The sequence below is a fragment of the Xyrauchen texanus genome, chromosome 23 (genome assembly GCF_025860055.1).
Source record: "Xyrauchen texanus isolate HMW12.3.18 chromosome 23, RBS_HiC_50CHRs, whole genome shotgun sequence".
NCBI classification, from domain to species: Eukaryota; Metazoa; Chordata; class Actinopteri; order Cypriniformes; family Catostomidae; genus Xyrauchen; species Xyrauchen texanus.
In genome coordinates, this window is record NC_068298.1 from 25,479,665 (window position 1) to 25,506,110 (window position 26,446).

The 26,446-nt window shown below is 41.2% G+C and overlaps 2 protein-coding genes across 2 annotated transcripts in view; one reads left to right on the plus strand and one right to left on the minus strand.

Moving 5' to 3' along the window:
• LOC127663229 (uncharacterized) overlaps positions 1-26,446 on the plus strand; it is a 516,242-nt gene that overhangs the window by 399,986 nt on the left and 89,810 nt on the right. The window lies entirely within an intron of this gene.
• Positions 1-26,446, minus strand: part of drp2 (dystrophin related protein 2) — a 261,720-nt gene that overhangs the window by 105,066 nt on the left and 130,208 nt on the right. The window contains exon 4 of the mRNA XM_052154732.1: positions 2,015-2,171. Within this exon, the coding sequence (XP_052010692.1) occupies positions 2,015-2,171 (157 nt within the window). The remainder of the gene's footprint in view (positions 1-2,014; positions 2,172-26,446) is intronic.

The following is a 26,446-nucleotide window of genomic DNA, read 5'->3' on the forward strand; positions in this document are numbered from 1 at the left end:
TACAGCATGAAGAGATTACTGCTATTTTATCTTCTACTATATATTAACCACAGGAATTACCCCATGCTATGTTGCATGCCAGTTACAGATGCTCAGCCCCCAATATGGCAGCACAGCAACATCTCAAATCAAATTGAATTAGCAACTCTTAACTGAAATAAATCAGAGCTGACATAAAACATTTTCTGACTCTTTACACATTTTCAGGTTTGGTACACGGAAGTGAACTATTATTGAGGTAAACTTCCATAGAGGTACATGGCGAACATAGCAGATATTATTTTGGAATACCCATTTGCTCCAACAGCAAACAAAAAATACACTATAACATTTCTGTGATTTTTAAAAAGAGGGAGGGAGATGCATTTTGACCATCAGATGAGAGAAAGTTGACAAATTTACTATCACACACAAAGTGAAATGTTGAAAATATACTATAAACAAATATGTTTACACCGCTAAATTAGGGCGGAAATGCGTCATTCTGTGAAACGTTTTTATGCAGGCTGCTAGAAATGAGGTCTCTTGCGCTTGACAAGCCTAGAATTTATTAATTTCACTCAATTTAAAAATGTTATAGTAGCTAAACTTCATACTCAAGAGATTTGCCTTTTCTGAGTGAACTAAAATAAAGACATAAAATCAAATATGTATCAATTGTACATTTGTAGAGGATGCTGCATGAAATGTTTATGTTTCGGTCTTGTGATGTCTCTATTTCTCAAACTAAGTACTCAAGCATATTGGTGACGCCTACTTATTGTTCAAAGTCTAAAAGCAAACATTTATAACTTTAACCTAGAGCAGTGTCATGATGAGCTTCAAAGCTTTCATGTCAAAAACCAGCTGGTATCAAAACACAGGGGAATAAATCAGCTTACTGTATGATCAATAATTCAAATTTCTTAAAACACTGTTTTTCTCTGCAGAGCAGCATACATGATTTCGCTCTCTGCTTTGTCAGAAAAGATTTAGGTAAATGTGGGACATTGGGAATACCAACATCTTAGATTTTAAAGGTGAATTGGAGGAAAAGAGGACAATATGCGACTGATAGGGCCGTTGCGTTGGGAGCACCGAGGAAGAGAATGGATGAATATGTGAGATCCAAGAATGAAACAGTGAGATATTGGACTGTTAATTGGGAGGTTCATTTCACAGTATGTCGATCTAGAAGGAGGATCTCGCTATGGCTCTCTTTTTCCACCCTCTTTCTCCCTCTCTCTTCAGCTGACAGCACTGAAAAGTGTTATAAGATGGAAACAGCATCCTGCAGTAGTACAGTAGAGGACCAATTACAAGGTGTGTGTTTATCTGGGAGCGTGATTGTGTATCAGGGGGAAAAAATGTGTTTGAATCCAGAACTGTTGTGCTTACATAATGTGTAAGCAAAACAGTGTGTTAAATATTTATCTGAGGAAAATGTTGTGAACATAAAAGAAGTCGCATCTTAAACCATGTATTGTGCATGTATGCATGTGCTAACACCACTGTTGTCTTTGTTCTATTTTTGTTGATCTTATAGGCCACTTTGTGCATTTTAAACAGAGAGGGATTTAGATTTCCAATTAGCATGTTCCATTCAAGTCTCATTTTGCATCTTGACAATAGATTCCGAGGTTTTGTATAAGTCTACAGGTGAGTGGGCTCGAACCTATAATGTCATTCTGTCTGAACTCCTGCTGCCAAGTTGCAGTCTTAAAGGAATAGTGCACACAAAAATTATAATTCTTTCATCATTCACTCACCATTGTGCCATCTCAAACGCAAATTACTTTCTTCTGCGGAACACAAACAAAGACTTTTTTGATTGAGATATGAATTGCTCATATCCATACCATGCAAGACAATGGGGTTCAATACTTTCTAGCTCCAAAATGTCTAACCCAAAACTGACCTAAAATGATACATTTTTGGTGAACTTTCCCTTTAAGCATCAAAAAGAAAAAGAAGCTAATGTGAGGAGAGACAGCATAGGTTAGAGTTTGCATGTATGTGTTTGTGTTAAGCAAACCTGGTGGAACTCCTGCTGGTGTTGCACTGCTCCGAAATCGCCACCGATGGGCAGCTGCTCAGACAACTCCTCATCTTTAGCTGTCAGCCATTCGATGATGTCCTGCAGGGAGAGCTGGAGCTTCCCACTGTTGTCTGAAAAGGCTTCCAGCCGTACCCTGCCAACACAGAAAACGACAGCCCCCAACGGGGCACGAACATGCAGTTAATGACAGCATGCCCCTGAGATCACAGTTCTGAACAAACCTCCACATGAGCTTACAGTTACCCTGCCACCAAGAATACATTTTTGATACATCAGGAATCAGGACATGGCAGAGGCTGGATTCAAACCTCTGTCTAATATGTAGGCATAAACCATCTTTCTCCATTGACGGCCATATAAAAAGTAACCCTGTATAGTAATTAAATATAATTTTCTGCAATATTCCCTGCTGAAAAAAAGCTTAAACAAGTTTATAACAGCCAAGCAGCTTATTGTGGTTTTTTTTTTTAAAAAATTGATTGTTGTTATTGTTTTTTTTTAGCAATTATTTTGATTTATTATCAATGCTTTACCATTGCCAGATTTTTGGGAGAGCTCTTAAAAATGTATTTAAAAAAAATTTAAATGGGACCATGTGTGTTCTTGTGATGCCATCAGCCAATCAGCGTTGTCAGGATGGGTTCTATTTTAAGAGCACTAGCGCTAAGCACAGTTAATTAAACTTAATTAAAACTCAATTAAACTTAATCAAATCAAATAAAAAAAAAACATTTTACCCTCTCCAACTTTTTTGCAGTGACTTAAAAATCACTATACGACAACAGGTGAAAAAATACCAATATAAGTGATATCATAAATAAAATTGTCAATATAAAAATAATTTTTAAATAAACCATGACCTATAGATAGTTTAACACAAATGAACACAAAGCAAAGATGACAGGATGCAGGCCACATACTTCCAGGCGGAACTGCCATTGAGCTGAATAGAAATGCTAATAGTTAGCTCTTTCCTGATATTATAGACCTCCTTGACGGCTCCAACCTGCCATCAGTTCTATGGTCTAGTGAAGACCATAACACAAAACATACATTACATCATGTCCTTGCATGTAATGAAACAGGAAAGCAACACATTTGTATATAGAGTAACTCATGGGACAAAACCCTATCTGTTTGCAGGAATCACATTTTCACAAGGTGATAAATAAAATATAATGTGAGTAATTTAGCCACCTGCCCACATGGGCTGCAAATGTTTTGGAGTCAGGTGGGTTCTGCCCGCATCCCAGCTGAGGCTGCACAGAGAGGGAGGATTATGAGAGAAGAACTTTGTGTTTCAATTACCCCTAGGTTCCCAGCATGCAGCAGACAGTCACAACTGTATTATTCTCTGCCAGCCACACTAGAGCATTGTCAAAACCCAGGGAATGAGAGGGGAAAACAATTCAGTATATAGACACAATTATCTTATTTACTCAATTGCAAATTCTTCAGTGAAATGTTCATTTTAAGGCACTGATCTTCAAAATGTATTAATTTATGGTGACATTGTTTTCTGCAAATATACACTGGTGGCCAAAAGTTTGAAATAATGGACAGATTTTGTTCTTATGGAAAGAAATTGGTACTTTTAATCACCTAAGCGGCTTTCTGCTGATCACAATGTATAGTCAGGACAATAATAACATGAAAAATTACTATTACAATTTTACTTTTTTTTTTCAAAACTTCAACTACTTCAAAGAGTTCTCATCCAAAAATCCTCCACGTGCAGCCTAGCTTATCCCACAAAAGCTCAATGGGTTACGATCCATAACACACTTTTCCAATGATCTGCTGTTCGTGATTCTTTGCCCACTCTAACCTTTTCTTTTTGTTTTTCTGGCCCCAGACCATGACACTCCCACCAACATGCTTGACTGTAGGCAAGACACACTTGTCTTTATACTCCTTACCTGGTTTCCACCACACACGCTTGACACCATCTGAACCAAATAAGTTTATCTTGGTCTCATCAGACCACAGGACATGGTTCCAGTAATCCATGTCCTTAGACTGCTTGTCTTCAGCAAACTGTTTGCAGGCTTTCTTGTGCATCATCTTTAGAAGAGGCTTCCTTCTGGGACGCCAGCCGTGCAGACCAATTTGATGCAGTGTGCAGCGTATGGTCTGAGCACTGACAGGCTGTCCCCCCACCCCTTCAACCTCTGCAGCAATGCTGGCAGCACTCATACGTCTATTTCCCAAAGACAACCTCTGGATATGACGCTGAGCATGTGCACTCAACTTCTTTGGTCGACCATGGCGAGGCCTGTTCTGAGTGGAACCTGTCCTGTTAAACCGCTGTATGGTCTTGGCCATCATGCTGCAGCTCAGTGTCAGCGTCTTGGCAATCTTATTATAGCCTAGACCATCTTTATGTAGAGCAACAATTCTTTTTTCAGATCTTCGCCATGAGGTGCCATGTTGAACTTCCAGTGACCAGCAAAGTGTAATTTCTTCAGTGTTGTCACATGAAAAGATATAATCAAATATTTACAAAAATATGAGGGGTGTACTCACTTTTGTGAGATACTGTATATATATATATATATATATATATATATATATATATATATATATATATATATATATATATATACGTATATATATAAGAATAATTTAAATACACTGCTTGCATGAATATTCGATCCCCACATTACACTGGAATAACACATAAAATGCATTGTGTGGAGACGCTTAAGGCCAAAAACATACTTCGCAAGTACACAAGTGCAGGCCCGACCTATTGGTCAAAAGCATGGTGCTGTTCAACGTACTAAATGCGGTAATAAACCTCAGTACTCAATGGGGCGATAGAGTTAACTATTTAAGTTTGAGCGATCAAACCAGATGCGTTGTTATTCAGGTAAGTTGCTATGAATATGTTTACTTTAATTTACTTGCTCAGCAATATTCTCTTCAAACTGTTGCTCTGCCATGACAGTAGTACACTTGAAAGAGAAAACTCATCACAGTGTCATTAGTATATACACACACTAATGTCCTCAATAACACCCCTTGTGGCAATGTTGAAAATGCAACTCGCACATGTATTGTATAATGAACTGCGAGCAAACACATTTTGAAACGCACGCACAAAATAAAAATAAAAAGCATTTACATTCTTTTACATGCATAGAGTATGTTTCAGGCTTACTGCAGCATTGACCTCTTTTAGTCATTGGGAATGTATTTACCACTTCCACTACAGTTACAATTTAAATCATTGGTAATTAGAATACAGTTACATTCAAAAAGTATTTGGATTACTGAAGAGATTACTTTGTATTTTATTGTCATTTGTTTCATTTAATATTTCAGATGGAAAACATTTATACATATAAATGATGCGATCCAATGTGCATTTGAACAGCGGTGAAACACTTTCTTATGATGTGTTACATTCATACGAGCAGACAGAGAATTAAGTTTGGAGCAGAAGAAATAGAAATAAATCTTGTGTATATTGTCAGCTTTACGCTAAGCTATAATGCTTTTTCTAGCCATTTTACATGCACATGTTGCTAGACGCGATCATATTTTTTTATCAAGAAAATTCACGTTGGATCATAATTTATTTTTTATTGTAAGACTTTTGATATTAGGGCAAAAATCGTATTCTTGATAAAAAAAAAATATTTTGTTTATCTGTAAAAATATCATAAAATCCTTAAAACAAGATCAGTTTGATTTATCTTGTTTTAGAAATAACACTGCATAAAATATTTAGGTTTTTCAGAGAATGTATTTTTAACATGTTTATTTTGTCTTACTGTACTGACAAAGTTTTATAGTCAAAACAAGTGAAAAATCTACCAGTGCTGAAGAAGTAATCCAAAGTATTTAAAATACATTACTGACCTTGAGTAATCTAACAGAATACGTTACAAATGACATTTTACAGCATGTGTTCTGTAATCTGGAATACATTTCAAAAGTATCCCTTCCAACCCTGGTTGTAGGCTGTTGTAGTGTTGTTCTTGTGCCACTTATTTTTTATGTATTTTTTTGCGACCATACAATACAAGAAATACTATAGTTTTCCCTCTTGCAGTATTTCTTCTATTTTAACAAGATGTGCAATCCCTGCTGGTGAAAGCAGTGTCACAGCATGATGCTACTACCATCACCATCACTGTATGTAGTGTGATGTTTGAGGTGTGGGCACTGTTACATTTGCAGCACACACATCTTTTAAAATTTTTAATGAAAAGCCCTGTTTCAGGCTAATATGACATCTTTTCTCACATCACGACTAGTATGTTGCTATGTTTTTTGTGAACTCCATAGTGATTTAGCATGATTCTTATTGGGTTATGGCTTCTTGTGTGTCACCTTGCCAAACAGGTCTGTGTTGTTATTGATATGTTGATTGGTCAATCCATTCTCAGCTTACCAAATAAAAAAATTGGGATGGTGCAGGCCAGTGCACTGTATAAATAGTATTGAGCACACTTAAAAATGAATGGCGACATGATGCAGTAAGATTTTTGAGTTCTCTCAAAGACACTCTTAATAATTGTCCTAAGTAACATTGCTTTGTTTGGTCAATTTGAATTTGTTTGTTCACTAAATGCAAACATTCTTGTTGAGAAAACTACTAATCTGTTATTCAGCCAACAATCAATTTGCAATATGATAACTTTCATTTTGTCACTATTTTCAATTATATTTGAAGTTAACTGCTATCTCTCCCTCTGAAGACAGGTATGTCTTGCAAGGCAGTATGTACAGTTGTTAGACATAGACACAAAACAGACCTAAACTCATAACACAAATCTCAATAAGTGACAATCAACAAACATCAACACACACTAACTAACAGTGGCAACAAAAAACAACAATAACAGCATAACTAAAATCTGCAAACAGCATAATAACAAAATAAGCCTATAACACTAACAGCATAATTTATTCATTTTGCAATGCATGTTAGGAACTTGCAAATCAGCATTATTAATATTAAATTTTTTGTTCAGGAGACAGTGTTGGGCTAGTTGGGACAAAATTTGGGAAATATTGTTGGTCTAACATGTGTTTTTTTTAGTTTATGTGACTCAAAATCTTGATAAAATGAAATTTCTTTCTATATAGTGTGGTTAAAGATCTGGGTGTGGCAGAGTCGTGATGCTATACACCCGGCCCCTAATCGGGCTAATTAGCCCTCGAGAGGGATAAAGGCCGACCGGAGACGGCAGTGCGACAGAGAGAGGAATTTACGGGCAGTTGCCTGACACCCGTGTGTGTGTGTGTGTGTGTGTGTGTGTGTGTGCGCGTGCGTGCGTGCGTGTATTTTGGTTAAGTTTAAATTTAAACTATTATTTATATTATCAAGCCATTTCTCGCCTCCTCCTTTCCCTTTAATCCCTTTACACTGGTGCCGAAATCTGTCCAAGTAGAGCCCTGCAACACTAGGTATTTTACCAAACCCAGCAATCCTTAGGCTGTGACCAATGTGCCTTTAAAAAAAGCACTAAGCCTCAACACTCTCATGATAATTCATTTGAGATGGCGAAATCGTAAGATATTGTACGACTTGGCTTGTATGAACAGATACAACTTTTATTCCCCTAGAGACTAACTAATCAGCAGAATTTCATTTCATTTCATGAAATACAGGTACACAATTTTAGCTACATTTTATTATGATTTATTTGAAGCACATTTCCTTAATTTAAGGAAATGTTTGTGAACAAATTTGGGTACCTCTTCCACTTATTCATTCAATACAGATAACTGTATGTCAATAACCAGTAATACGATTCCCTCATCTCATTACAAACCCTGATGTTTTCTTTCTTCTGTGGTACACAAAATATATATTTTCTATTTAAATAATGGTTTGTTTACAGTTTGGGTAAGGGTTAAACTGTATGGTTACAATTAGGTTAAGGTTTGGATTAAGAGTTAAACTTTGGAATAATTGAAAGAATGCTCATCCAAAACCCAGATGTTTCTCTTTCTTCTATCCATTACTGTAAGTCACTTAATAAGTCTCCTTCTTGTTCATGCAGATTGTTTTGAAGGATGACTTTTTCAGTCTGTCTAGGTGGTTTAATGTAGCTTCTACATTACATCTAAATTACAATTGGACCAATAGTGCCCACTGGGACATCTGAACACTAATGTGCTTGTTATTTTAATAATTTGTAAGTAGAGGCCAATTGTCAGGCAACTGAGTCCTTGTTAACACAAATATGTTGCATCTTTTTAAATGTATATATTCTGCAACACAGGGAGTGAATATTTAATCAGGACAGAATTTTTTATTTTATTTTATTTAAGGGCATAAAACAATTGTCACATTAAAAAAAAATGAATCTGTTGTTTTAGAGTTTTCAAATAAAACAGCACACAGAAATTACAATGGTGATTTATATACATCACATTCTTTATAAACTGAAAGAGTTGGCTTTTATACATTGTATAATTAAAAAGAGAGGTAAAGGATGTGAGAGACGGAGACGAAAAGAGAGAACAGCCAAACAGTGGACCACCTTCCCCTGTCTGAGTCTCTATTTTATTGAAAAGGGGTGGTCACCGTGCTATCTATGATGATGTGTTATTAGACTCAATAAAAACAGCAGACATTTCATTAGCATGCCTGTGTGTTCTATAGTTTCCTGAAGACTCCTTCATTATACAGACACAAATGCAAACAGACACACACACCTCCTCCATCAGTGCGTAGCATATATATATATAAATAAACACACATACAAACATAAAAGAACGGAAAATGCTGCACACCCAGCTGCTACTATCAAAGGGACATGTTGAAAACTGTGGATTCTTGTACTATAATGTTGAAGATCAACTCTAGCACCTGTCTGTGTGAGTTTAATGAGTTCAGGCAGAATTTCCACAAATTTTTAATGGCTCGGTTTACTTAGAAGTGGAACAGAGGGTTCTTGAAAAGGCCTTTTGTCACACAGCTAGCCTTCAGTTATAAGCACACTGCTTTTAATCCTCTATCACAGGTATGTGTGCACTTCTACAAGCAAGGCAGAGCAAATAAAGCTTTGAAAGTGGTAGTGTGTTACATGTATGTGTGCAAGCACTGGTATAAATAGTCCACAAATGTTACAATAATGTTAATAGGGCTGTTGTTGCTCAAAGGCCAAGGTCATGGGCTCAAAATCCAGTGAACACACTAATAGCGTACAGAAGGACCCAAAATTTGAGCACCTGAAAAAATACATTATTAGGTTTCAGAACTTATGATAAAAAATTAATAATAAATACGTGGCGGTGGGGGCGTGGTCGATCGTTTGTCCTGAGAGAAAGCGGTAAGGGTCCAACACCTAATTCTGATTGCAGTAAGCACTGGGGAGAGCAATATAAGGAGAGACCACACCAGATACCCAGAAAAAGAGAGCCGGGCTTCTGAGCAAATTAACTTTGTTACAAAATATTAAAGATACTTTTGTTTCCTTCAACTGAATCTCACACAAAGCATACAGGTAATCCATACAATTTTACTAGTTTAATCCATGTCTTCTGAAGCTATAACCCCATTTCCACCTGATATTAAGATGTGTTTTTGGTCAGCTTCAGTGATGGGCACAAATACATAAAAATATCATTAAAATAAAAATACAAAATACCTCAGTTTAAATATATCAAAATACAATTTCTGGGCCAAAGCCTGACTGATGGCGATCCATTCTTTTGAGGATTCACAACTGGTTCTCTATGGGATTAAGATGCACTTAAAGGCAGTGTCCGATTTCTCAGAGATGCAGGTGTGTGACGTCACATGTTGGTACCAAGTAGATCCCACATCTGAGTTGAATGGAACGCAGCATGACTACATATTTCCTTGGAGGAACGCAGAAGATTTGCTCACCCGATGCTAGATGGAGTCATTCGCTCTAACATCTGCAGTTTGCATGCATAAAAAATTGGGGTTGGGAGGCATGCCTGAACTAGTTGATACAGGAAATCAGCAGCCTAATAAAGAAGTTGACTGGCACAAAGTATTTTATGTATTTTTAAAATACACAAATAACAAACAATTTGGTATATATTTGCTAAATGTAATACAAATTACCTTTGATTTTTTTTCTAAGACATTCAAATACAAAGTACAAAATGGTATTTTGTATTTCAAATATGTATTTTATATACATGTACCTGAAATACTGCCCATTCCTGGTCAGCTCTAAATACAGGTCTAAACAGTGTTTAATTGGATCACAAAAAACACATTTGTATGTGGTCGAAATGCATCTGATTGCATCACATTTGATGTGTAAATGCTTATCCATCCTGGCAGCAGCTAAGCACCACCTCTTGCCTGGCCCTAAAACCGCTGCACTAAAACAAGAGTTTAAACTTTGTTGGTTATAAGCGGTTTTTAATGAAAATAACTGTATGTACACAAATATGAACACAAGTGGTCGCATTTAAATGACCAGGTGTAAACAGCGATGTGTCGTACCTGACCACATGTGATCAGATCGCCCGAGACGCATCTTAATACCAGGTGGAAACGGGGTCTATATGATTGGCTTTGGGTGAGAACAAACCAATATGTTACTTCACTATAAATCTTGACATCTGCAGTCTCCTTGGCATGATCATGATTTGCATCTCGATTGCACTTTCTAGTGCTTGACAAAACCTCTTTTTTCTTGTGGATTACCTTTATGCTACCTTTATGTCCTTTTTGAAGTTTGAATGTGTTGGACCCATTGACTTGCATTGAATGGACAAAAACATTTGTGTTCTGTAAGATAGAAAGTCCTACGAGTTTGAGAGAGGCATAATGGTGAGTAAATTATAAGAGAATTGTCATTTTTAGATGAACTATCCTTTAAAAATGAAGAAAAATGCAAAAATGTAGCACTTTCTCAGAATTTTCTCAAACTTTTGAACCCAAATGTATACCTTGATATGTTGCTTTTGATAAAGGCATCTTCCAAATGAATACATCTAAACAGTCAGAGAGAGAGAGAGAGAGGCACTTGGCACAGATATGGGTATATACACTATTAAACAATTACAACAATACTACAACAATTTATTAGATAGACTTCCTCTTTCTCCTTGTTGGGTTCAGCTTCTCTCAGTGAAGCGTCCAGTGCTCTGAGCACATGGGACACATGTGACCTTTATGTTCCCCCGGGGTACAATCTGTCCTTTACAGTTCTTTACCCCTGTTACCAATTCACTGATTCACAGCAGGAATGTACCACTTCACACCTGTGGCTTGTTGAGCAATGCACACCATCTCTCTGCCTCACTCACTGTCACAGATACAGAACATTACATCCTGCACCTATCCTGCACAGCCCGCTGAGTATCTCTAGCCTCTCTGAATCCTCAGACTTAAACCATCGATCATCCCATCTCTCTCTGAGGCTTTATTGGGATGCCTCCAAAAGCCATAAATCAAACAATACTTCAGCCAGACAAGCATCCAAATCCCAAGGTCCGCTTTACAGAGGAGAAACAAACGGTACTTTCCACAAATGTGGTACACTTTGGAATCCTATGACTTTCCTTTTGAGCATTAGTGGCACAAATCATGTTCTGTAGTGAGAACTGTTAAATATGTAAGATAGATAGTATGCAAACCTAGTATGAAAAGTACATTTTATCTAATAATTTTGACATAAAATGTTGAATTGATATCCAATTAATTGTATAATTATTTTTTGGAATTATCAAAAATTTTATATTTAGCTGTGTCCCACATTGGGCACAACCCTATCATTGTAAGATTTTACCACATTACATCAAATTTTACATTACTTAAAAGTGAGACCCAAGAAGCAGCAACTTTTAGACACTTTCAACAACCTGGTGGTAAATCAAGTAAAAATCTTATTCTATATTCTCAATTTTCATTAATAATGTTACAGTATGTTGTTTACATTTGTCAAGTTACCCATTTAAACTGTAACCCAAGTTATTTTGTAAGAAACAAATTATAATATTATTGATTTAATATGTATTGCAAGGCAATTACAAAATCACACACCAGGGTTTTAAACTATATTTCACGAGTTCGCTGGTACATGTAGTCCTGGAGTGCTTTAAGGTATAGTATTTGGTGTGCTGACAGTAGCCGTGGGGCTTGAGCCCAGGACTGGGTTTCAGGCCTAGTTGATACCCTATTTATTAAAAGTACTTAATAAAAACCTATTGGAATCAGGCACAAAGGAGGCAAACTTCAATTAAAAAATGGAGATAAATGGGAGGCTTTCAATAGATGTGGCCTGCAGCACTGAGATGGCATATGCGGGATGCATCTGGAACAGTTCAGTTGTGGGATGTGGACAGCATGTTAGTGTGTACCCATGGCTGGCTGTGGCTACATGAGTGATGCATTAGTCTAAGATCTGAGGAGCTCGGAAACAGAAGAATAGTAAGAGAAATTATACAGAGATGCCCCTGAAGTTCCTCAACATTAAAAAATTAAAGATTTGCTGCTGATGCCCAAAAGTCTACCAAAACGGGCGTAAATGAGTTAAAGATGCCTGAAACGAGTCCACAAAAGCTGCTCTGTTGAGCGTCAACTGTCTTCCAGAACAAAAGAACGATTTTAACTCTCAGCTGAAGCAACAACCTTCCCCCAAAACCCTACTCAGGACAATTCTTTGTCCTTTGATTTAACCAATTTGCTACACTTAGAAAATAGACTAATAAGGGAGCATGAGACATTTTCTGTGGAAGCATTAATGTCACTTGCTAAGAAACTTTGTACAAGACAAGAGAGAGCTTGAAAACTGTCTTTGGAAGGGTCCCTTTGGAAACTCTCTTAAGCCATTCAAAAACTAGTGTTCCCTTTACAAAAAGCTTCACTATGTTGCTGCGCTTTGCTAAGCGCTTTTGGGAACAACCCTGCATTGTGACCAGCTGTGAATATGTGTGTAACACGTCAATGAACATTGACTGGAATTTATAGCCTCAGCTGGTGAGATCATTAGATGCACCTGTGGCCAGGCTATAAATAGACATGTCACCAGCGTGTCGTCAGATCACGTGTCGTCGTCATTTCTTCAGAGCATACTGTGCTGTGTGTCTCACAAGCCTGTCAGAAAATTTCTTTCCTCTGCTCGGATTTAGAATTTGTTAGGCAGTGCGCAGTGAACCTTTTCTCCTTTCCCTCTTTCTATATAAAATAGAAAATAGAAAAGAAAAAGGTGGAAAAATGTCGGAGAAGCAAACAATGCGTGTTTCCCTGTCAACTTTCTATGACTGTCAGGGACACGCATCAATTTTGTTTTGTTTATTTGGGGAAAGAGCATGCTGCTCTCGCATTGGGGCGGGGCGTTTGCGCACATTGCGACCTACTTTCGGGCAAAATAATTCGTGCTCGCCTCGCTTACTTCCGGGAGTCAGCTCCGACTCTTTCATCGTGGGGCTCTCGCAAATATCTGGATGAGGAGCGAGAGACGGGTCCGTCCCTATCGCTCACTCTCTCCCCAGATCCAGCTGATCCTTCTCATAAGATGAAGCGCGCCTCGGCGCCTCTTCGTTTCACGAGGGGGGTGCTGAACCTCTGTACATTTCACACATAATAATAAAGCGGCTGAGAAATTACTCGAGGTGGTTACTCGGACTGTGGCCAGACAGCTAGACTGGCCACGCGACCAAGAGAACCCCCCCCCCAAAACTCCAAACTATAAGACAGATTTATGTCTGGTGGCGCAAAAAAAAAAATATAATAATAAAAAAAAATTAATAAAAATGGAATGCTATATTAGTCCCTTCCTTTCTTTGATGACCTCCATGATGAGCTTTCTTACTCATGGAGGAACCCATATACTTCCCGTGTTCACGTACCCTCAACGTCTTTATACTCGACTATCGTGGGTGCTGAGACACAGGGGTATTCAATGATGCCGCCGGTCGAAGAGATGCTTGCGGGCTATCTCTCACCGGGTTCGGCATCATCACTCAAGAAACCTGCTCTCCCCACTAAGCCATGCAGGACTACCTCCATGCTAGTGGGGAGGGCTTATCAAGCGGCAGGTCAGGCTGGTGCTGCGCTGCACACCATGGCCGTGTTACAGGCGTACAAGGCTGACCTAATGAAAGACCTGTGTGCGGGTGCAACGCATGACGAAGAAGCCTTTTCTGAACTTCGTCGGACCACAGATTTATCTCTCCGTGCGACCAAGCAGACAGCCCATGCTATTGGTCGGTCTATGTCCGCTTTAGTCAGCACGGAGAGGCATTTATGGCTTAACTTTTCGGGCATCAAGGACAAGGACAGAGTTTTCCCACTCGATGCCCTGGTTTCGCCTTCCGGTCTCTTCGGAGACGCCATGAATATGGTTATCTCCAGATTCCAGGAGGCGAAAAGCCACGAGGAAGCCTTCGGGCAGTTTTTTCCTCGCCACACTCAGGGGGGCGGGGCCGTCGGCCACCCAGTCCTGCCCCGACTCTGCTAGGCAGAGCGTAGCGAGTCGTGCTCCCCTCGTAAAGACTGAGGACAGGCTCGTCGCCCTCAGCAGTCCCCGAAGCAGGACCTTAGGGTCGTGATTTCTAAAAGAAAGAAACCCTGATGGTCTTGTACCCAGCCTTGTGGGGGTGCATCCGATTTTAGATCTTTGAGGCTTGAACTGCTCGGTCAGGGTGTTCAAGTTCAAGATGCTAACTGTCAAGACGGTCGTATCTCAGATCAAACATTACGATTGGCTGATCACGATCGATCTCATGGATGCATATTTCCATACTGGAATACTGCCACAGCACAGGAAGTACCTGAGGTTCGCTTTCGGGGACAAAGCCTTCCAGTATCGGGTTCTGATGAGATCAGCAGAGATGGTGCAGGAGAGCAGCGGTGCATCATCTTAATCTCATCAGAGTCAAAAATAAGGTAAAAAATTCCATTGCATAACAAATTGACAATAACTTGAAGTTGAAAATGCACTAAACTTGAAAGATCTACTTCAATTACAATGCTCTGAGCTTTCTGCTTCCCATATATGAGCCACCTTGTGAATGTGCTTAGTAAATGAAAGGCAGATAGTGCCAATCTTACAAAGATTATGCTTAATAGGCCGACCACGTGTAAGGTCATCTCAAACACAGTTACCTACATTAAACTTTGTTACATTTCTCCTCTTTCTCTCACACACACTCCCTCTCTCACACACACTCTCTCTCTCTCACACACACACACTCTCTCTCACACACTCACTCACTCTCACACCCACACTCACTCTCTCTCCCACACTCCCACACCCACACTCACTCACTCTCGCGCTCACACACACACACACACACACTCACTCTCGTCTCTCGCGCTCTCACACTCCCACACCCACACTCACTCACTCACTCACACACACACACACACACACTCAAGAGTATATCCATTAGTCATTACCTCTTTTAAAAGGTATTGCACCTTGAGGTACCAGCGCGCGTGAACGTCATGGCAACGTACAAAACAAAGTACCTCGAGCGGGAAACACTTAACGTAAATGCGCGTAACTAACGTAAATCAAGCAGGCTAGTATGCAGCATAAGCCACGAAGTGTTGGCGAAATAAAAAATTAATGGACAGATTTTTTTTTTCCAGAAAACTTCTTGCACAAAATAAATTCAAGCACTTTCAAGGACCTGTATCTATGTATGTTTATTTTCAAGAACTTTCCAGGGCCTTGAATTTTATTTTTCAGATTCACAAACTTTCAAGTATTTCAAGAACCCGTGGGAACCCTGCTATTATTACATTAGCTAACTACCAACTAACCAGATAAAATTAACAAATTGACAAGCACTTACTGGGCAGAATGGCTCTTCAAATGGCGGATCGAAATTGGAGGTTGTCGTCTGGCTGTCCGCGATCTTAACGTTGCATGTCTTGCAAAGCTGTTCGATCTTTTGCCATCTTGATAATAATTTTTGAAGCCGAAAGCGATGACCCTCGGTAACGTTACCCCTCGGCTGACATGTTGATGTGTTATCTGATCTAAGTGGGCGTGGTGTGCGTAAGGTACGAGAGGGCATGGCTGATGATAGCCTATAGTGTCAGCCTGCGCTCCAGCTGGATCAACTTTATTTTTTAAAATAATTTACATATTTTATATTCAGATTGAAAACATGATGTCATTAACACTCAAGTCATTCAAGTCTTCGTGTCTCAAGTCAAGTCAAGTCCCGAGTCTTTAACTTCCAAGTCCGAGTCAAGTCTCAAGTATTTTATTTTTTGTCAAGTCAAGTCACAAGTCATAAAAATAGCGACTCGAGTCGACTCGAGTCCAAGTCACCAAGTCACAAGTCCCCATGTCTGATAAGCACTGCTGTTGGATCTACGGCGCATTCCAGCGGCTTTCTCTCTGCACGCTGTGCAGTCCACGCCCCCTGGGCACTTCAGCAGTGCTTTCATTGCCTGAAAGAGTGTTTTTCTTTCTAAAAGAGTTTATTTCCTCTAAAAGAGTTTGAGTTTCCACACATAAAATAGCAATACACAGCAGGCGTTGAACGTCCTTTTCAGGACGCGCTTTTTTCAAAATGCCCTTCCGCCTCTGTGTAGTTCCTGGATGTGGTCGATTTCTCTCCACTTCTGACGGTCATAAAAGCACACGCAGGTTTTACAAATGGTTCATGTTCTCTGTCACAAGAGAAAGCCACTTCAGCCGCCCCGTATCGTTCCTTCTTCCTACGGGATTGAGGACGACCCGGCTGGCATTGAAAGCGATTCAGGGATGACGACCCCGGCACGCTTGCTTGCCTGCCAGCCAGCATTCTCCTTTGAGCCCCTGGAATTGGATGCCGATTTTGCCGCTGCATCGGAGAGCGTCACAGCAGTGTCTGATGCTCGTCTGGGCTGCTACCTTTGGGTCTGCTCGCCCAGTCTGAGCTTGACGCACGGATGCCCGCTATGCTTTCCCGGGCCGCCGTGAGCACGAGTTGGACTGGAAAAATCCGTTCCCCCCTCACGGCTACTCGATCGGTTCCTCGGGCCAGGGCGCCGTTCATAGCCACACCCCCCGGTACCTTTCTTCCTGGAAGTGCATGACGAACCGATGAGTTCGTGGAGGGCACCATTTACTGCCCGGAACCGACCTCCTCGCTCGTCCGCTCTCATTTCCCTGGATGATGGTGCGGTCCACGGATACACGGAGGTCCCTCAGGTGGATAAGGCGGTTGCAATCCACTTGTGTCCCGAGAATGCCGCCACCTGGCGGGACCGCCCAGTATTCCCCTCCAAGGCCTGTAGGACAACGTCGTCACTGACCACGAAAGCTTACAGCGCCACTGTAAAGGCCACCTCCACCCTGCATGCCATGGCTCTCCTGCAAGTTCACCAAGCCAAGGCACTTAATCTGCACTTGGGTAGTCCCGATCCTGATGTGCTGCAGGAACTGCACCCTGCCTCCTACCTCACTCTCAAAGCTACAAGGGTCACAGCGCAAGCACTCGGGTGGGTGATGGCCACCCTCGTGGTCCAGGAACACCATTTGTGGCTGAATTGGTCGAGATGCGTGACATTGACAAGGTATGCTTTCTCAGTGCCCCGTCTTCCAGTTTGGCCTTTTCGGTGACATCGTTGATGACTTCACCCAGCAGTTTTCGGCGGTGAAACGGCAGACGGAAGCTACATCTCATATCATGCCGCGCCGCCGCCTCAACGCAGCCCGCACCCCGTCTGCCCGCCGAGGGTGCCCCCCTGTGACTAAACCAGGCAGCTCCACTTCAAATGGGCCCAGCTCTCAGTCCCAGTGTCAAAATCCCCGTAGGCAGTGTACGCCACCCGTCTTCAGGATCCCCTCTAAGACCCATGAAGCTCCAAGGCGCCCCTGAGATGGAAGACCCAGGCAGTCAGATGTTCGCTCCGGAGCTGGTACCAAGACCACTCTGTCCCCTGGTGGAGGGAGGAAAACCCTTGTTTTCTTTATTTTTCATTGCCGCACCCCCTTCGGGCTGTAAAAGGTAAGTGCTTTGAGTCTTTCTCAGCACCCAAGCATTGGGATGCGTTTCTACCTCCCGACGAATTATTACCATCCACCACCCCCCGCTGCGAAGCCCCACCCGGCACGTCAAAAACAATCGTCCCGTTAATGCCCCTCGCACGGAGATTGGACATCGCTATTCAACCTGTCGCGTTGTCTAGCCAGGACCATCCCACTCGGCTACGCGATTCAGTTCGCCGGGCACCCGCCTCGTCTCGGCAGTATTCGCTCCACTGCATGCACGGCGGAAATGCCAGCACCTTAAATTACGACCCTGCTACTCAGTTGCGACAGAGCCTGTCCCTCCAGCCGAGATGGAGAAGGGTCTCTACAACCCTTACTTCATCGTACCTACGGTTGGTTGCGGACTTTACACAAACTCCCATTCAGAAACAAATTATAACCTGCGTTTGCATTTGATTGGTTCCCAGCGGTAGACCTGAAGGATGCGTACTCCATTCTGCCTCGCCGTTGACCCTCCCTATCGCTCGTGTCCGACGGCCAGGCGTATCAGTACAAGGTCTTCCCTGTCGGCCCGTCCCTGTCCTCTTCACCAAGGTCGCAGAGGCAGCTCTTGCCCCACTACGTGAAGTGGGCATCCGCATACTTGATTACCTCGACGACTGGCCCATCCTAGCACACTCTCGACAGGGACCAGGTACTCGCGCACCTCAGCCGTTTGGGGCTTCAGGTCAACTGGTAAAAAGCAAGCTCTCTCCGGTTCAGAGCATCTCTTTTCCCGGCTTTGAGTTAGACTCAGTCTCAATATCAGCACGCCTCACAACTGAGCGTGGTTGCGCCGCTCGGTTCGATGCATATGAGACTGCTTCAGCACTGGCTTCGGACTCGAGTCCCGAGATGGGTTTGGCACTGCGGCACATACCGTGTGTTAATCACCCCTTCCTGCCGTCAGACTTTCAACCCTTGTACGGACCTCTATTTTCTGCGGACAGGAGTCCCCCTACAGCAGGTGTCCAGACGTGTCTTTACACCCTCAAGTGGCGTCTGTTCGCAAATTGGTGCTCTTCCAGATCGCAAAGATGCGCAGTTCGGTCAGTGCTTTCATTCCTGCAGGAGAGGTTGGAGGGGAGGCTGTCCCCCTTGGGTTGAGTCGGTCTCGTCCCGTGTTTTGCCAGGTCCGAGCCGGTAGAACTCGGTAATACGGAACAGCCGACCAGGTGTTCCGTTGCACCTTGTGCCCTGCACCAAGTTGATCCAGTGCGCCTTCTTTCCCAGGTTAGCCATGAAGCTCTCGCTTCCTGGATGCTCTTCCTCCCTATATAATTCCTCCAATTTCAGCGGAAGAATTTGCCGCCAGACCCACCACGACTCGAGTGCTCTGTGTTGGACTTGGGCTCCACAGGCGTAGTTCCTGCTATTAGCCAAAAGTTACCTCCCACCAGTCTGGGCAGGTTGTGGTCTTAGCAGGGCCTTTTCCCCCTGAAAAACAGGAACGTAAAAGGATGCTTTACCCCACGCATCTATAGTGCTAAGACAGCCCCAGCCACTTTTTAACTCTATGACAAGAAACATAGAGAGAGAAAAGGCGCGGCTGGCCGGCTGGCTCCCATACAAGTCATGTCGCCTGTTCCCGTATGGGTGCTGGGAACCTAAGAGCAGTATATGACACATTTTATTGGGGTGCATTAGGGAGGGTTATGTGCAGCCGACCCAGCTGCTTCTAGCAAGCAGCAGCCTGCTTGTACCTGGCTCTGTAGTCACATAACACGGGTAGTGCATGGCGTTTTGAAGTGGGACCCCTTGTGTCACTACAATCGACACAACGTCGAGTGAGTGACAGAAGGGGAATGTCATGGTTACTGTTGTAACCTCCGTTCCCCGATGGAAGGAACGAGATGTTGTATTCACCTTGCCACGTCACTATCCCTATCGCTGAAATGCGCCGTAACCTTATTTTCGGCTCCTCATTGAAATCCTGTCTGTCATTCGCTCACCCGCTCCACTTTATACCCTTTATTTTTATTGTTATAGTATCTGTGAACCTGTTTACATGCACCGCTATACGTTGATAACTCCCAACAATTAGCTTATTTAAAATAAGTTAAAGCAAGTTATTCTCTTCTTCTGACATCAAACCATGAAGAGATATGCGCACAACACTTGCGTTCATTGGATAAGCTGGTAAGAACACCAGTTAAGGTGTTTACATTCAATGTGAAATTGGGGTAATGGGAAAAAATCTACCTGTGTCGACTGGTTTATTCTCAAGCCGTGTATGACGTAACAGAAAATGAAAGTCGTTTATTGTCCTTACATGACCACACATGTTGACAGTTTATTAAGCATAATCAGCATAAGAATATGCATGTAAACGTGTTCAGTGTTTTGCTGTACACATAAAGGCACCCTTTGTCTTGTGATTGGCTTTATAAAAAAATCTGACAGTGACTCACATGCACATTTTTGTTTGCTGTTTAAGGGTGCACACATAGAGAAAATTTTGATATTTCAGGACACCTATTTCAGAGATATGTCTCAGTTAACATGGACTTTTTCTGTGTGACATTGTTTAAAAAAATCTCTCACATCACCTTTAAGGAAAATACACATCTTTTTAGAGCATCTGTTCATAAACACTTACATTGAATCATTTTGCAGACATTTTATCCAAAGCAGAAGCACTTGTACTTCAATCACCTGGCTCATTTGTACTAAGTTAAGTGAAATAAAAACAGATAAAACTAATTAGTAGAAATACGACTCTATGGTCATGTTGTGCGATAACCATCAGACAGCTTTACGGATCACCGAATAATTAAATGCTAAAGATAAGAGTGAGGTGCATGATGATTTTCCTTTCTCTTTCATTTGAGTTTCCGTTTTAGTAGCATAGCCCAAGGCTCTGTGCAGCATTCTCTTTGAGGCCTGTCCCGTCAACAAAATTACTCTCTAAAAACATAACTCTAAATGAAAATGAAATAAGGGTGGGAAATTTGTCTGCAGAGCAGCTATTGGCTAAAGATGCCGATGGTGCCATGGGGGAAATGAGCCTTACCATTCACGGCCTGTCTTGCTTTCTTCATTAACCTACATTCTGTTTATAAGACAGTAAGGCAAACACAATGGGCTGTTGCACAGGCACTTATGGCAAATGCATACAAATACTGCACCTGTATTATCAGCCAGATGCCTTGCACGCCAGTGTGACTGCAAAAGCAGTTACATGCCATTTAACTATTTCATTTAAGCACTCCAATATAGAGGAATATATTTCCTGCAAGACACTGCTTTAGATATGCATCCCGCATAGACACTCATGTATTCATATATTCACTTTACTCACATCCAATAAACCATGTTTAAAGACTAAATTATGTGTGCTGCTAACCTGCAAGATGAGTGTACATAAGTTGTTAAGAGCAGATCGTGGCCAGGTCTCAGGTGGAATTGAGCAGACATTTGATTTTAATAGAGCCTGGCAAGAGAGTGCAAGCTTTAGCTACTTCACTGTTAAGAGTGAGCGAGAGCTGGATGGTCTATTCTAAGCCAGCTTTACCATTATCTTCCCCAAAGTACAACTTGTGCCAAGTCCAGGATGATGAGTGCCGCCTAAGTGCCTGGCAGCCTCTCATACCAAAATTTGACCCAGCCTAACTAAAATTTCCCATTTCTCCAAAGGAAATATATTTTTGCATGCTGAGCATACAATGTTGTTTGGTTGTTTATCTCAATGCGTGACTATTATTCCCTCAAAGAGATTCGGAGAATGGCAGCAGGTGAGAATGCAACTGTATGCAGTGCATTGTGTCTATCAAGCAAAAGAGAGAGATCCACTCGGCCTTATGCTGATAGATCAGCAGGCTGGACTAGCTTTATTTGATGTAATGCCTACAAATACAGCCGGGCAAACTTGAACTAAATAATTCATGCACTTCTAAATCCCTTTTGACTTGTTCATTCATTAAGGTGTCTGAAAAGTGGGTTTATTGCAAGCCCTAGCCAAAAAAAACTAAACAAAAAAAAACTCAACGAGCCTGAAACACAACAGCATACCCATCCCCAAAAAATCACAGATACAATCTACTTTTTGTGGTTCTTCATCTCTGGTCCCTTGTCATGATGCAACTGATGCCGTTTCCTACAAGGCCAAGAAGACTGAAAAATAAATGTCTAGCACAAACACAAATATGTGGGTTTCAGCACAGTGTACTTACAGCTGGCTGGAACACATTTTGAAAGTGGCTCATAATAAATAGACAATGCCAGAATACAGACTAAGCTAAAAAAAAAAAAAAAAAGAAGAAAAAAAAAGAAAAGCCAAGCAGACAAAAAAATGAATTTGTCCACCATACTGTCCTGGACAACTTGTGACTGTACCATCTAGAACATTTGTATTAAATTAATAACTGTTTTTGTTGGAAACCCTGCTGAAAACAGACAAATCAAAAACAGGAGGTTGATTTATTTATTTATTTTTGTCAGCTAAAATTGGTGTTAGCATTTCAAATTTCTTAACTGTCAGTGAACAAAGCTGGAACTACATGTCATTGTACTCATGCTTGGGCTGGGCGATATGAAAAAAATATTTTATATATAATCGCCTCAAAAAATATTGCAATATATTCACTGACCCTGCCGAGGCTTTATTGATTTTTCTTTAAAAATGTTTTTATAAATTTATTGAATCATGTAGCTGGTTTCACAACCTGGGTTATTGTTTAATATATTTGCTGACTTCCCAGATCCATGGTTTTGCCATTTCCTGATATGGTAGATCATCGCCTGTTAATTGAATGCCGCAATCGTAACTCAAATTGTAAGGTATCATTGATATACGATTACATCATCCTATCGCCCAGCCCTAGCGCATGCGCAACAGTACTGAGACCTAAACTGTGTTCTTTCACTTCTTTGAGTGAATGTGATGTGAATAGCACAGCATGTCCGATATTTGTAAACATTTGAGTAGTAATTACATCAATAGGGAGACCATACGTCCTCTTTTTCCCAGACATGTCCTCTTTTTCAGACCATAAAAAACCGTCCGGCCGGGATTTCTAAATTTGCAAAAATGGCCGGGATTCGGCTTTATTTGCATTATGATGTGCATCTAGTCTCAACAGTGGTCTAATACTTAATTTTTTGTGTGTGCATATTTGCTTTGCTTTAACCCCGCTTTGTAAGTCCTGCATTCTCATACACCAATTGGTCAATTAAAAGAGGCTCGCAGCAACTATTGGCCAAATTCCTGCCTGTCAATCTCTCCGCAAATGCTCGAAGTGCTGTTGTGTTCCACATCGAACAGTAGCAGCAAATTACAGCTGAGTGGAAACAATACTGAAACGAAAGTGCACATTTGCACAAATAATTCCCATGCTTTCGTCCAGGTCGAGAAGTGATTTAGAAGCACACATTAGCTTTGCGAAGCATAAAGGGTCAGTAAAAACTGAAAGTTCATCAGGTAAATTAACTGACTATTTTTTGCTACCAGGTAAAATTGTTATTACATTGCTTAATTTTTCATGGCCATTCACAATAATAGTAAAATGAAGGTACACTCATGGCATCAAATATTTTATTCAAAAGACATTCAATAGAATATTAAATTATTTATTTATTTATATTATGCTAATAGTGTCTTTTTCACTGTATTAACGTTTGCTTTCATTGTAACACTGTTTTGAACCCTATTATTCCACCCCACCCCAATCCTACCCCAATGGTCACCCTAACATTAATATTCTCCTAACCCTAATGTAAATCCTAAATCTAACCCTAATTATAACAGTACTGAGACCAATTCAACTTACATTTACTTACTTTACATAAAGGGGAAGACTGGAAACATACATAAAAATGGTGGCATTTCTGTAGTTGGTTCCTTGAAAATTTGCAACCAACAAAATATTTCCTGCTGCCTACACACAGTGTAACATCTACATTTAATGGTTCAAAAAGTGATTTAAGTTTAGGAACATCTAAAAGAGAAAAAAAAAACAGGCAAAACTTCACAGAATACTCAATTTTGTCTTGCACAAACTACAGTCAAATGCACAAACTACAGTCAAATGCACAAAGAACATTTATTATATGTCAAATTTGGCATGACAGTAGACCCATTAGCAAGAGGTTTTAACATTCTAATCTCCGAGCCTCTGAGCAGAGAGAAAGGACAGCAATTAGCATACTGTTAGTGCTGCTCAATCAAGCCTTTTCCTGCCTGCTGTTGAATAGAGTGGGGCGAGGCTTTGAGGATAGCTGAAAGGTCACCATGCCATTCCCCTGCCTTTTAATGCTGAGCATGGAACAGAATGCATCGATATGTAATGGCCTTCTTTCAATTTCCTTCTTTTTACCACTGCAAGCTCTGAGCTAAAACTCCAAAAAAAAACTAAATTTAAAGTAGGATTATGATACACTTTTGCTGTGTCTCGTTTCAAAGTCTGCATGCTGCAGAGTTTGGATTTGTTGGCCACATACGTCACAGTGGCTGTCTCATTTCAGAAAAGCAAGTAGGACACTCCACAGCCTTTGAATGCAACCTTCTTGCACAGGAATTCGGAGGATGCAAGAGGTGTATCCCTTGTTGGCACTCACAATGCACAATTCTTTGCTTCAGCGTAAACATAATTATGAATTAAAAATTATGGCAGTTTACCCAAAAATTTGATGTTCAAATTTGAGTTATGTTAATCCCCAAGTAGATGTACCTCAGTAGATGGGAGTAAAATATATATGTAAAATTATAAAAATATATATTTTATGTGAAATAAATTATTACAAAGTCAATATAAAACTACAGCCGCAAAATTAATTTTCTTTTCTCTCTACACTACATCATTATAACTCTCCTATAGTTTATATTGGATATTTGATTGCGACATTGCATGTAGTCATAGCAACCATGATACATTCTGTTCCCGTCTGTCGCTCACTTCGATGTTGTGTTGAAGAAGTGACACTAGGGGTCTCTCTTGAGCGCCTTTTGCATCTCTGATCTATGAGAAATTGGCAGACAGAATTTGCATGTCCCGCCCCCAGACATACGGGTACAAAGGGAGGGAAATGCGTCTGTTTCATTCAGAAATTTTCTTCGGAGCCGACTAATACACAGCTAGCGTTGAACGTCCTTTTCAGGACACGTATTTATAAAGATGCCCTTCAGCCCCTGTGTAGTTCCTGGATGCGGTAGAGTGCTCTCCGAATCCACGGGACCTCCTCCTCAGTCACTAACCCACCCCCTGCCGGGTGTTCATTGCCGGGCTGAAGACCCACAGAGGTGAACAATTAGGTCAGTGCTCTCATTCCTGCAGGAGTGGTTGGATGGGAGGCTGTCCCCCTCCACCTTGAAGGTGTATGTAGCCACTATCGCGGCCCACCACGACACAGTAGACGGCAAGTCTTTGGGTAAGCTCTTACGTGGACTTCCCCCCTGTATGTATTTTACCGCGGTACGGTCCCCTTGCAAGTGGACCCGCGTCTCCCTTGGGCAGTTCCCACTGGCCCCTGGTCACCGTGTCTGCAGCAACTCCTCCCTCCCAATGAGGTAGGATCTACCACGGCGCCATTCTCCACATGTGACCTAAAAGCCCATGTGATGTATTTCACCACTATATACCTCCCCCAGTCTGGTCAGGTGTGGTCCCTGCAGGGTCTTTCCCCCCTGAAAGAATAGGAAACTGGGAAAGATCGCCTTCCCCAATGAGTATGATAGCGTTAAGTTGGCCCCAGCCGCTTTAACTCTATACGAGAAACATAGAGAGAGAAAAGGCGCGGCTGGCACAGCCTGCTCCCATGCTTGGCACGTTGCCTTGTTCCCCCCTGTTGGCTTTGAGAGGCTTTGACAATTTGGGTGTTGAGGAAGGGTACAGGCAGCCTGACACAGCCGGTAGCTTTGGCACGTAAAATACCTGCCCGCTCCTGTGTCAGCAGTACACGTACACGGCTCAGCGCATGGCGTGAATTAAATTGGACCCCTAGTGTCGCTTCGAACAACAGACGGGGAATGTCTGGGTTACAGATGTAACCTCCGTTCCCCACGTCGTTGAACCGAGCCACTTTTGCGGCATAACCTCACTGTCAATGTCAAATGAATAATTATAGCAAATGTACCTTTTAAAATAAGTGTAGTAATTGGTAATCACTTCTAACTAACAAATCAATGATGATAATCTTTAATCTTGTATGGTAATTTCAAGGTTCAACTGGATATTATACCCCGACAATCAGGTTTCTCGTTACGTGTAATATATTATCCATGTTGTAAAACTAATGAATTAACCAGTATGATTTGTAACCAGGAATGTTCATGTTTTGTTACTTACACGTATAATATTCATGAAATAATGTCACATTTAGTATGTAAATGCTTGCTTGTTTACATAGAGAATGTTGATGATAACGAATGCCATGTCTCTTGTACAGTTTTCAAGATATAAAAGTTGCACTAAACATGCACTATTTTTGAGCGGGAGTTTGTAAGAATCCTCCACAAAGGATCATAAATTAACTTTTGAAAAGG